The sequence below is a fragment of the Anopheles moucheti genome, chromosome 3, assembly GCF_943734755.1.
Source record: "Anopheles moucheti chromosome 3, idAnoMoucSN_F20_07, whole genome shotgun sequence".
NCBI lineage: Eukaryota > Metazoa > Arthropoda > Insecta > Diptera > Culicidae > Anopheles > Anopheles moucheti.
Genome location: NC_069141.1, coordinates 83,258,204 through 83,271,706, shown reverse-complemented (window position 1 = coordinate 83,271,706; position 13,503 = coordinate 83,258,204). Strand labels below are relative to the sequence as shown.

The 13,503-nt window shown below is 42.6% G+C and overlaps 3 protein-coding genes across 4 annotated transcripts; 2 read left to right on the top strand and 1 right to left on the bottom strand.

Moving 5' to 3' along the window:
* Positions 1-83: 83 nt before the first annotated feature.
* LOC128301459 (nucleolar protein 11) lies at positions 84-2,501 on the top strand. The gene is made up of 3 exons (XM_053037957.1): positions 84-258; positions 332-899; positions 962-2,501. Exons 1-3 carry the CDS (start codon positions 127-129, stop codon positions 2,404-2,406), a joined length of 2,145 nt encoding a protein of 714 aa, XP_052893917.1. The 5' UTR covers positions 84-126; the 3' UTR covers positions 2,407-2,501.
* Positions 2,474-3,629, bottom strand: LOC128301460 (UPF0389 protein CG9231). Of its 2 annotated transcripts, XM_053037958.1 has the most exons (3): positions 3,453-3,629; positions 2,921-3,199; positions 2,474-2,836 (listed from the first exon to the last, which is right to left on the bottom strand). In XM_053037958.1, exons 2-3 carry the CDS (start codon positions 3,196-3,198, stop codon positions 2,614-2,616), a joined length of 501 nt encoding a protein of 166 aa, XP_052893918.1. In that variant the 5' UTR covers position 3,199; positions 3,453-3,629; the 3' UTR covers positions 2,474-2,613. The 2 variants fall into 2 exon arrangements, with proteins under 2 accessions (XP_052893918.1, XP_052893919.1); XM_053037959.1 differs by lacking the exon at positions 3,453-3,629 and having other exon boundaries at positions 2,921-3,201.
* A 357-nt stretch (positions 3,630-3,986) lies between these two features.
* Positions 3,987-4,739, top strand: LOC128304342 (uncharacterized). The gene is made up of 2 exons (XM_053041520.1): positions 3,987-4,365; positions 4,428-4,739. The coding sequence occupies exons 1-2, from the start codon at positions 4,096-4,098 to the stop codon at positions 4,614-4,616; spliced, it is 459 nt and encodes a 152-aa protein (XP_052897480.1). The 5' UTR covers positions 3,987-4,095; the 3' UTR covers positions 4,617-4,739.
* Positions 4,740-13,503: the final 8,764 nt, after the last annotated feature.

The following is a 13,503-nucleotide window of genomic DNA, read 5'->3' as shown; positions in this document are numbered from 1 at the left end:
CAAAATTGACATGTTTGCATTTTTCTTCGCTTGGTAAACTGTCACTTGGCTGTCACGTTGTAAAATCACCAAACAAAAAGCACGTTGTTTTTACTTTCCCGGCTGTTCGCGGTTAAATCCTCTGAAATGGCAAAATTACTCGCTTATTACAACCTCTGTCCAATTAATAATATTGAAGATTTCCTTGGCTTGTCGCGGGATGTCGATCCCGGATGTGTTATTAACACGCTCGGAAGAAATATCGTACTAGTCGTCAAGGTGAGTGACTGTTGCCGGACCACTGCTGGAGTGTTGGGTTGCCTAACTTTATTCCTATTTCTTGTTCTTGCAGCTCAGTAACCAGAGACAAATACGAAGTTGGACCGTACTCGACCGCCTCAGCAGTAAAGTGGTGTACGATTTTCGATCCGAACGTTACGTGGGCGTCTTCGGTGGAAGATACATACGGTGCTGGAACCGAGATCAAGACGATATCAACACGGCGAAGAAGGTGAAGCTGTATCGGACAGTGCTGGATCTGTTTACTTTGAGCAATGGCCAAACGTTGCTGCTGTACACGGATGGAAGTTGCGAATCGCTCGAGAGTGCGTTGGAAACAAGAAAGCAAAACAAAGTCAATCCAAACGATGCAGAACCAGCGCTGAACGTGGATTCCAAAACACACACAATACGAGACGTGCAAATATTGGTGTTGGACAATGGTACACCGCTGCTAACGTACTTTGTGCGGAAAGAGGAAGACGGCTCGATGGAGCTATACTATGCACTTCTCAATCCGGCGGATTTAAAAATGCAGAATGGTTTCGAAAAGATTGCACTGCAACGGCACGGCGAAGATATAAAGCTCGTTAGTAGCTGTGTGGTGGATGGAAGTGATGGACCATCGTTGCTGAGTATCTGTAAGTAACGATGTTTGAAGAGTACATCCAGTAAAATGCTAATGTAGGGTGTTCGATTCCAGGGTCCGATAGTCGCATATTTAATCTCCAGCTTTCCCTTGGCCAATCACCAAAGCGCGAAGAAGGTGTGGGCAACTTCATCGAAATGGTACAAACGATCAACGTGAAGCAACCACTCTCGATGGCCAGCATTGGTAAAGACTATGTGGCGTTTTATGCGAACAACAAAAACCAGGACGGTGCCATCCTGGTACTGTTCAACGTACAATTCAAGGTGTTTCAGGCGAAGCAGTTCTTCAAGGTGTACTTCGTGTCGTCCCGCTTTTGGGTGGTGGAAAGCAACATACTGCTAGCCTTTGGACAGACACTCGCTGTGGTACCGTTTAAAATAAGCAAGAAACAACTGTCGGACATGATTGGCAGTATGCAAACATTCGACCTAGAGCACACGATCGACGACGAAAGCATTAACGAAGAATGTGAACTGTTGGACTTGTACGCCTTCGACGCAACAGCGTCCGCAAATGTGGTAAATGTGGACACGTTGAACTTATGCAAAAAAGAGAACAGCGAAAAGGCTGCCAATCCAGCGGTACCACCGTACAAACGATTGTACAGTGAGCATGAAATTGACGAAGCACTTCGAGCGTCTTATCGGGAAAGACTTCTGATCGACGTGATTGAATGTTCATCGCTGCCGAAGGATACGGTGCAGATAAAGCTTTTCAACAATGCCGATTTCACGTTGGGTCCCTTGATTTTGAGTGAAAAATATGAAATCGCGCTGGAAGAGCTGGAACGCAGCGGTTATTCGGAGACAGAGATTAGTGACCGAGTCGTACCGTTGTTAGTGCAGGCACACCAAACCGCCGATCTCGCCAAGTGTCTTAAGCGATATTCGGTCATTACGGAACGAACGATCGTGAAAGCGTTAACGTACGCTTTATCTCTACCGGTTCCAGAATTCGATGCAGATACTTCGGTCCAGGACGGCACTTCGGAATTTCCACCCGAAGATGAATCTGAGCTGCCTAATCAAGAAATCATCGTAGAAGCACAAACCAGCCACGCATCACATTTCGATCTGCTTAATGTGGTTTTGTCGTGTAGCTTTAATCGCAAAGCGATAATTCCGTACCTTCGAAAGGAGCTAGATTTTCCCACCGTTGCAGTTCTGCTGAAGCATCTGGAGTACCTTCTCGTCGACCCGATGGCAACGCTCAGTGAAACCCTGCACAATGTGGAAAATTTCGACAGTGACGAGCAGGTGGTTCAGTGGATTATGGTACTGCTGGATTCTCATTACCAACAGTTCATTCTTTCGACGGAGGAAACGGTGCGCGAACAGTTACAGCGGATCTTGGACATTGTCGAAAGACATGTAGGGTTATTGAATCAGCTGCAAAATCTCTCTCCTTCCTTGCGTCGAGCGTTACAGCGTAAAACACAAAATTCCACAACTGAATCCAACCAGTGGTACAACGTGGAATCGATTACATTATACTAGACAAAAGATTGTATGCATTAGAAGTAACGGGATGTCATAATAAACCCAGCATCATTACGCTTTGCGGTTCCGGTGCCGAAAAACCTTTAAATATTTGAATGGCTTGAGTTGTGTATTTACACGATGGTATATATCATTTTCTAGTCTCTATACATCCACACTTTGAACGTTCGATAGCTTCGAACAAAACAACAATTGGGAAGAATATTACTTCTTCGATGCGGATGCCATAGACGCCTCGTCCTCGGCACGTGCCTTCTCGTTGTATTCCTTGTGCCAGTCGAGGTTCATCTTGGCAACGGATTCACCACGCTCCTGTGCCTTTTTGCCACTGATCACCATCACGATGCATCCGATCGCGGTAGCAATCATCATGTAATTGGCGATCTTGATTCGCACCTGATTACGGACACGTTCCATCTTTTCCTGGCTGCGTAAACAAGAAAATGGAAATGGCATGCAGTTAGAAACACTGCAATTCAAAGGTCAAGCGAAGAAAACGACAACCACCTACCTGACAAAGTTGGGAACCTCCTCAATGGATTTGTAGCGTTTCATAAACACCAACATACGCTTCTCCAACGCATTCGGGGTGTGGGTGTGTGCGCTTATGTTTGCCCCATTGCTTCCGGTGCTTGATCCTGCTGGTGAAGGTTTCGGTTGTTGTGGTTTTTGTTCGATCTGGGAGCAGAAAGATCGAGGAGCGGTGCTACGTGATCTCAGCAGCGTCGCAGATCGTGATACACCTGACGATGTACGTGCGATTTCGCATGCTGTGCGTAAATAGTTCATCCTACGTGCATCCGAGGGAAAGGAAAAAAAGAAAGCAAATCAGAAAACCGGTCCCGGCGATTTGAAAGGAATGGTGGCTTGTGGAGTACCAACGGGGTTTTTTGAATGTACAGAACTGAGGTTTTATGGTGAAATTTAGCAGTAAAAGAAGTGTATAGGACGTCTCAAAGTAATGTTTCAATTTTAATTAAAAAAAAGAAGATAAACATCACAGAAAGAGCACAACAACAAGATTACACAATACAATCACTTACGCGAAAACCACGGATATTGAGAGTTGCTTTCGATTTAAAGCGATTGATAGAGTTCCCAAGGCTCTGCAGCTGCCGGTGCACTTACTTACGATGAAAAAATGAAGATTTTCGTGCAACTTATTGAAATTTAAGTGGGGTTCAATGTATGAATCGCTGGGAATCCCTTTTTCCCCACCAATAAACAATGCTGGACAACAACAATAACAGCATCAAACAGCTGAGGACTGTCATGGCAGTGTACACACTAGCAATGTCATTTGCAAATTTGATCAATGTTTGGGAGTTTTCCATTATTTCATTGTAATTTACTCAGAACAACGTACATTGAAGTTATAGATTAAAGATGTTGCATTGCAGAACAATCGTTATAAATGAAGAAAACGAGATATTGAACTTCTAAATTTAATGATCTCCCGGATTTCACATCCCTCGTAAACGCTACAGTTAAAACGCTTCACATTGTGTTGACAAGCCAGCAGCGACATTTGTTTGTTTACTTTTGTGTTTTCCCGGCGCGTGCATACTCCACGAGAAAATAGTGTAGGGGAAAATTTCATAGGAAGTCTTACTTTATTCCGCATAAAACTCGGTCTCATTTGGCACCAAGTGGAGTTAATTCGCCCCTAACTGTCCCTCTTGGAAAATGGTGGATAAAATAGATGTGGACGCGGAGGAACACGCGGCCGAATACGGTGTGCTCAAGGGAGATCTTGTGTTCATACGCAACAATGAAAACCTCATGCAAACCATCGATGAGATCCAGCAAACGCTAGCGAACGTAAATCGTGAGTACGATAATTATGCCAACTTTACACTAGAGCAAAAGGTTCGGTTCGATTCGCTATGTGCGTTCTGCGTGAACTCACTGTTTTGGATGCACGAGAAGCTGCTTGGTCGTCCGAATACGGTCATGGTAAGTGAAAGCTAACAAGACTGCCTTTAGAGAATGTACTAACTGGTGGTTCGTTTTTACAGGATGACATCAAATCGGATCTCGACCGGGTGCGGGAAGCAATGAAACGGTTACAAATGGTGCACGATAACCTAACCAAACGTCCCCAGCTAGATAAGCCGGCTGCTAAACGGTTCATTCGGGCCGGACTGTACGACAAATCGGACAGTGCGCCACCGAACAAGAAGAAGCGGGAAAAGAATGCAGAATGACCAGTGCAATCTGGTTAAAAAAAAGCATAACCATCAAGTAAATGTGTGTATAAAATGTTAGGAAAAAAGCTGATGAATGATTGTAAAAATTTACGCACTATCAAACAAAAATCGATACTAATAATAAAAATACCTTTAATTAAAAAATAACAAATATTCAAGCATAAAATTACACCAAATCGTTGGTGGAGTCGGCGCAAAATGCGTTCCAGTAGATTAGATGTATAATACGAATGATTTAGTTTTGCGGAAGGAAATGACACACAAAAATGAATGTTTCCGGATGTGAAGAAATGCGAACAATTTCCATACAACCACCGGGTTTCAAACGCATTGCCATCGCCATGGCAGCTGTTCGTTGAAGTTCACTGTAACAGCAGTACTAGCGATAGTAGCAGCACCGTCACGCAATACTACAACGTATCAACAACAATGTCTAATGGCGACGCCTGCGAAATACGACGTGCTCCTGTCGCCGGCAGACGCAGATAAAGCAGCAGGATGGTAACAAAAACTGCTGTGCTAGCGCTAGTATGCTTGGTTCCGGTTGATAGTAACGGTTGGGTCCACCAGCTGGTGGCAAGATGGGTTAGGATGGGAGTGTAAGGATAGTGCATGGGTTTTCTCAACAGTGAAAACAACCAGCGGCTGCACTCGAGGTCGGGAAATAAATGTAAAGTAAATGGAGTTCATACCGCCCCTTTTCGCCGTTCCAATTGCGACGTAATATGAGCGGTAGAAAAGATAAAAATGAATGTTGGAAAATATTTTGAACAAAATGGATAAAATAGAAAAAAACATATAACATAATACAAAATATTGTACTATGAAATTAAAGATCAAATAATACAACATAAAAAAATAAAATCACAAGAAAATGTGCCACAATATTGGAAAGTACAGATAGAAATATAATGGTTCAAACAATTAAATTGAACAAACAAAAAATAAAACAAATAAATAGTACTTAACGAAATTATTTTAATACTTTTTCTACGTTCTATTGATACTATCCTGGAGTGCTCGTTAGCTACAATGAAAATTTTCACTGACCACAGCACGCATCGTTAGAATGAATCGCAACCGATCCGACACTGTGTGTGCTCGTGTATCGTGCCGAATGCTCTGCGCCAGGCACGAGAAAATATGCGTCTCCATGCAGAAGTAAAAGCCATGCATTATGTAAGGGTTGGGCCACAAGCTCGTACGGTGTATGGTTCCTGTTTTTTTTCCTAGCCCCTCTAGAGCAGTCCGCTAGCTGCGATGATGCCTATGGACACAGTGGACTATAGTTTCAAGTGCATGGTTTATGGTTGTGCTTTTCGCACTAGAAAATCCCCATGCAGCTGTAACAGCGGCAGCAGTCTGCACAACATCTCGCTGGTGTCTTCGAGTTAATAGTCTTTCTTCCGTAACGCAGCAGAGGGAAACCAGCAACGGTACGACGCACCATCAGCATACGGTACAAATTGTGTCACGAATGGGTGTTTGGTTTGGGAGAAAAAAGCACAGATATAGCACACCACAATCTAACAGTCGCTCTGGTAGTTTTCACTGGTCTGTGGCCACTTGGCTGTAGCTGACGAAGTGTAACCATTACCGAATGCAGACGGTAGTTAGATTTGATCGTTAATAGATTTTCCGAGTAGGCTTTTGTGGGGTTGCGTTCTGAAGCCTGACTGCCTGAGCAACCAAAATCGCTACCATATGGCACATGTACGTGACGCAAGACGGGAGTCACTGTACGTTACGACCTTGGATGCTGGAATTTTTTGGCCGAACATTGAAAAGCTTAGCAAAAGAAGTAGCTACAAACATTTAAGATATGTTTTGAATTCTCACCTGTAATGATAGGCAATTAAAGATTATTCTCGTGGGAATTACATTAAACCTGAAAAGGAAAACTTGATTCAGGCAATGCTGCTATTTAAGTAAAGAGATATATTTTGTTAATGTACCGTTTAATTCCTTTTAAGCCTCTCCAAAAATCCATAAAGCATTCCGGTATGAAAACCTGAAAATGGAATGGATGGCGATTTCCTTACAAGCAATTCGGATTGCATACTTTTAGGCGAAGAGATCATAGTGTATGTAGCGGTTGCATACTTGCAGGCGCTACAATTTCCTTCATCAAATCAGACCAATTTATTCAATTTTACTCAACTTTTTTATAAAGTGTCTTGAGAAATGAGAGTTCATACTTATTATTACTTGACAACTTTTCTTGAATCAATAAGTTCAACAATTCAATACGCTTTGATAAAGAACATTATCTCGTTTCACTGGGTAAAATATATTCGAATTACCAGCAACAGTATGCAACATTCTTACACTTATACGGAAAAGGCACAAATCTAAGCCCCCCGTTACAAGCAACCATTAATTAATTGGTGCTTCTTGCTAATGCAATCGTCCATTATTAACAATACCCCACCCCGGGAGGAAATGGGTGCACCGCACGAAGCCATCGGAACGCATCTGGCACGTTGCCTTACGGTGAGATTGAACAATTCTCATTACTTCTTTCATTACACTGCTGCAGCTCAACGCAAAATGGTTATTTCGATCATCAATTTCAATCTTTTGCTGTTACAGATACGGAGCACCGAAGAACACGTGTTTTGCAGCACGCAGCAAAATCCTTTCTTTCGTTATTTCCTTGCGGAACATTCAAAGGGGAAAGCAACCATTCAATTGAAAGTTCTACATTCTAATTAATTTTCATTCCGAACGGTTCACTGGGGAGCACTTTCGGTGGAGTGCGCAACGGTCTCTGTTCACGTGCGGCAGAATCATCGACAGCGAACGATGAATCCTCATGTGTTTCAAAGCACCGTGCACAGTGTCAGTGCCCTTGAGTATGTGCGGCTTCATTTGGCAGCGTAAAGAACCGGGCTTATAATAAAAGTTTCACAATATGATTTTTAAGCGACTTTACAAACTGTGTCACACCCCGGAAAGGGATGATCGACGGCAATAATTGCCGGCGCTTTCTTAAGAGCCGCAGAACGGAAAATCCTTAACTCACATTTTCTTCCATTGTTCGGTATCGATCTTTGAGAAATGGAAGGGGGTCGTATAGCAGCCAGTAACATGCTCGTCAGTCGTAACATTTTTATGGCCGCCAAAAAACGAGGTTGTGAATCGGAAAAGTTTATATTAAAAAAGTTCTACTAATCTTTACGCCAGCGGCATCTTTTCTCTAGCGCTAGCCCTGATTAACGCTAGCACTCAATTCATGCACTGGTTGTGATGTACAGAGCAGTAAGCAACAAATCCTTTGGAAAAAATCAATCTAGTTCAAAAAGGAAGGATCTGTGTGAAGCTAAATATTAATTCTTCGTTGTATGAGATGGGCATTGGTATTGGTAAGTTATTGACATTCTTGTGAAATTGTTTTCTCTGAGCATAACACATCTTTCAATCAATTGGTCCCAAAAACTTAAACAACAGTTTAAACGCCTTGAAGCAATTTCCTCTGGTGTCCGAAGAAAATAGACTACAATGTTTGTGATTCTTGTCTCTGTTGAGGGCGAAAATGCGTGGAACATCACGCCTAAAACTGTGCAATCAATGTCATCATTGGTATCACAGGTCTGGATCCGTAAATATGACGTAAGACATTGTGAAGACAATTTAAACCGAGTTCTGCTGTTGATTGGAGTGATTGACGTAGGCAGTTGTAGAGAGCGGAGATAGTCTTGATGCTGCTTTTAATGTGTTTAATGATACTGAACTTACTTACTTACTTACTTACTTACTTACTTACTTACTTACTTACTTACTTACTTACTTACTTACTTACTTACTTACTTACTTACTTACTTACTTACTTACTTACTTACTTACTTACTTACTTACTTACTTACTTACTTACTTACTTACTTACTTACTTACTTACTTACTTACTTACTTACTTACTTACTTACTTACTTACTTACTTACTTACTTACTTACTTACTTACTTACTTACTTACTTACTTACTTACTTACTTACTTACTTACTTACTTACTTACTTACTTACTTACTTACTTACTTACTCGCATCCATTATGGGGAACTTGCAATGCCAACCACATGTAACCATCACAAAAAAGCCTCAGTCACGCCCATTACACTGTTTTACAGATACTTAACATCTCGACCTCATAAAGCTGTGTAATCTTCCAGTTATCCCTACTCGTTCGGATTCCTTTTTCCCTACATTCGACTTTGATCGCAATAGAACAATTCACTTTTAGAACTATAACCCTCACAAAAAAAGACAATACAAGCTCCTGTCAGTCCTCAACTGGATTGTCCATGCCAAAATCGGTATGAAGTGGGCAACCCTGCCGGTGGGGGACCTTTTTTGAGTACCTCAGATCGCAACGATGTGACCCAACGAGTCGTATCATCCAGCAGTCTGAGCTGATCAAAAACTGGACAATCGTTGGACAGAGCACCGACGCTTGCGGCAGGACAGGTTCGAAATGTCCGGGTTGCGGGGTAGCTAGTACATCGTTTCCAAATTGCAGCCATAAATAAATCATAAAAGAGGGATTACCATGCTATCGTTCATTAAAATTCACCTACCGCAGAGATAACAAAAGGGCATCGGGGATGGTACGGTGTCCTGGGACAATACCCGAGTGTGGTGTCAGAATTCATCCGTAGCTTTTCGACCCGCACTGATAAATGGATGCGATGGGAAGCGATGGCGGGATAGGAGGAAAAAGAGGACAGAGAGTAGGGAAAAAAATCCTTGGCCCACAAACCATGGAATAGCTAGAACTAAAATATTTTACCAGTGACGTTGTTTGTGGCTCGGTGTGTACCGAAAACCGTTTCCCAATAAAATATGTCATAAACCCTGTGTCTATCGTCGGCGCTTGGTGGCCCATCCACTTTTACGCTCCATCTTTCTCTCGTGCCGTGCTGATGATAGTGAGACGTACCAGGAGTAGTTGACAGTTGTGAATCTACGGCTTTTTGTGGCGCGCCGGTACGGTTTATCGGAGCCCCCATCTTCCCTCTAAATGAACACTCAGAATCACCCGGCACGGTGGACTGGAACTAGTCATCAAAATCCATTCTTTTATTCTTCAAACCTCCGGCAACATTCCTGGGCAAGGTGCAAACACATCAAAACCCCCGAAGCGCACCCAGGCAGAATGAGCAGGAATTAATTTCATTCCAAACGCCCGAAGGTGGCGGCGAACGGGCAGGGAAACATGAGAAGAAATATTCCATGCAGTAATAATGCCCGGACGTACACACAATGGCAGCACAAACTAAGCCGCAACGTTTTGCCGCCCAGTACCTGACCAGATGTAGGGTTTGTGCAGATAAATAATTCCATGCAATCCGTTAGTAGATAGCCGGTACGAGTTTTGTACGAACAGCGGCTAGCGTTCGTTTTATTTTTCCACTGAAATTGGGATGCATTTTAGAGCGTACACTAGCAATCCGGCGTAGCTTACCTGAGTAATGGCCGGTGTGGAGTTGCATGGTGTTTAGGATAAATTTTTAAACGCAATTAAAACATGTCGCACGATACAATTACTTCAAAAGTTGCACTATTACAAGCCAATCTGGTTGTGGTTGGCAACGAAACTGCTTGCTCGGGAGTTTAGAGTCGTAAAAGTAAGAAGTGTGTAAAATGTTGATTCTTTTATATTGAAGTTTAACATTTTATTTTGATAACTTTTATAGGGTAACTAAGATTTTTTTTTCTATTTTTTTATCATTAAATTTCACAACAAGAATGCTAAGGTTAGACAAACCGCATTTAACATCTTCCTCAGGGGCACATAAATCCTTCCCAATAAACACGGCTAATTTTATGCTTCTGAGACAGTCTCATATAGCAGCTAATAATGTTCTAATGATTAGAACATAGAAATGCTTACAGGAGGACACATTTTATTTAATATCCAATCCCTTCATTACCCTTGATTTACGGGTCGAGTCACGAGCTGGAGACTGATTAAGGGCCGGGTGAGGTGTGGACAACTTCTTGGACATTCGTTGGGAGCGAATGAGATTTAATGGAGCTTGTGGAGAGTTGTGTTACGACATAAACGATATCAACAAAACAATGCCAAACAATCGAGAAACTTTTATGAACACCTCACATAAAATGCGTTCGTCCATTAAAAGCTCCAACCACTATAAATACCCAAATCTCGGCAGCTTTCGGAATGCTAATACGACTCGAGCAAACCTTATCGGTTTATCATCTGCTATTTGCCCACGACAGGCAGGGAAACTTTAAATCTCTGTCCCAGCCCGGGAAGAACCCAAACCCGGCACGGTCGTAGGTTTGGGGCTAATTTCTCGTACAAGTGATAAACTGGTGTAAATACAGGCGTCACAGATTGTGGGACGCATTTGCATGCCTATTAGCAAACCGTTCCATTCTAAACTGCCAGATGATAGGGCAGAACAAGAATAAATATCCGGACGTATAGAAAAAGAAGCAGCCTCCTATTCCCAGCTTACTTATCGGTTCCGATTAGTTCGGAGATAAAGCGTTCATATGTAATAGGGTAAAATGGTGCACGCAGTTGCCATTGTAAACAATTTTATTGTGGTTCCACCATTTATTATCTTTCTCTCACTCTCTCACTCTCACTCTCTCCCACACACTCTATCTTTCGCTCTCGTGCTCCTGATTGCAAGGACAACAAGGAGGCTTTGCTCTGGAATAGCTTTTAGCCAGCAACAAATGGCATGAATTAGGGGATGGAAAGGGCTACATTCCACTCATCCGGCTCCATCCGGGCAACGGAGGTCATTGTTTCGTTATGGTGAAATTATTCAAAAACCAATTCCCTACCCTGCCTGCCGTCTCTTCACGTACGTCTGCACGCAAAGCAGGATACGTGTTCGTCCGAACGAGTGTAGTTTTGATTGTAAATATTGAAAATTTATTGCCTTCCTGTATCACTGTTGGCTAAAATGGTTACCCCTCGACCATCCTACTCTCCATATCGAACATCTAACCAGCATCCGGATCGGATCGAGCTTTTTTTGGGCATCGTTGGAGAGATGTAGCCGCGTAAGAGTATTATAAATTAAATTATTCCTTGCTTCTAAGTGAGCCGTACAGGGCATGCAATGCGTGGTCCGGGTGAGTATTGTTTTCGGGGGTTGTTCCGAGCGTTGAGGGTATGAAGCAAGGTAGCTTGTTCACTTGTAAAGCTTCCATTGGTGGATATCATGTTTTTCACCAAGGATTCACACTGAGCGATCATGCCATCCACACGAAAACTCCTTCAGAAAAGCGTCCTGATTTTTTTTTGCCATTCCAATTCTCGGGATAGCTCGCGCAGCCATAATTTACTATCTCACTATGGGAGTTCCAGTTGGCACGGGAGGCAAAATTGGGGCCGGATGGAATTGGAAGACGAATAGCTGGCAAACAGATTGGCGAAATGGGTTATTAATGCTTCATCACCGTTCTTGTGAAGCTGTCTATCTGTTTTCCGTCAATTTCCATGGCAACAGTTGAGAAGCCCAACGTAGGTTGCCCAACGCTTGCTTTTTCCAATACCCCCGACGGATGAATGCTGTGTGATTAAAAGTTACCCAAATGGGTCATAAAAAGCTTACGCTTATGCTCGTGGTTGTGATAGCCACAATTAGAGCTTTGTAATGAGTTTGAAAGTTCCACGAAGGATTTAAATGGCGGTTTTATTGCTTGCGGATAAGATTAGCACGAGAAGCAGAAGCGTTGTTGTTTACAGTGAGCTGGTACGATAATTAAACTTATTTACGAACGTTAAATTATGTTTTGTATGCATAACATTCTCATTATTGAGTAGCTTTCAATGATACAGCTATATGTTTTTATTGAGAGCTTTTTCGGGTGGAAGGAGGTCACCATTACGATTTATTACATAGGGGGTAGCAATCCGTTAAGGGATATTGTAGAAGGGTTGCCCGATAAGAGCCCTATAACATCCCTTATCGGGCTGAACGATATGAACACGAAGTAAACGTGATAGAATTGTTCACATTATTGTGTACTTGCCAGGTATACCAACGAATCTGTGGCAAAGTGATAAGAAAATAGTTAACCAATCAAATAAAAATAATTTGCAATCAGTTGTGGAAACAAAAGCCGAAAGCCGAAAAAGTTTCAAACATACGAACAAATATTGGAACCTTTCGATAAATAAACCACATGCGGTAAACGCGCAGTAAATTATGCTTACCGTAAGCTCATTTTAAACTATCGACACCCATTAAACTGTCAATTTCAGTAAAGTCCAATACAATACGCAACGAGAAACAAAAAAATACTCCGAAAGGAACCCAAACCTAACCGCCCGGCCGGGCAGTGTGCAATATTACCGTTTACCAATTTTCACATACGCACCGCAATTGACGCGTAGCCGGGCAGTGGAAGTAGGCAAACAAAACATTAAATTGAAAACGAGGCTTCCCTTCCCAACGCAAACTGATGTATCAATTTTGTGTGCGAACGAACGCACGGAGAAACAAAATGGACGAAACGAACAGCAAGGGGAGGCAAAAAAAATCCCATTACGATCCCGGTTTACCATTTGCCAGCCACATTCTTCTCGTGGTGTGTAGTGGTGATTTCGTTTTATGTGTTTTATTATTTTATTGTCACCACTTTGGGTAAAGACCGGTAATTCATGGCGGTACGGCGGTGACACGTTGTTCTTGCCATTTTCCATTGCCAGCATTCTATTGCGTACTGCCGTGCGCGTGCAAGATGATGAAACATTGGAAAGGATTTGGGTTTTCACGGGTTTTGTTTGCTTTGGTCGCGGTATTGGTATGCCATTCGGGGCCATATTCTCCCGGGATTGGTACGGTTATGAACGAACGTGTGGCAGTTTTGCATACTACAGCCTACAGGCCGAAGGGACCC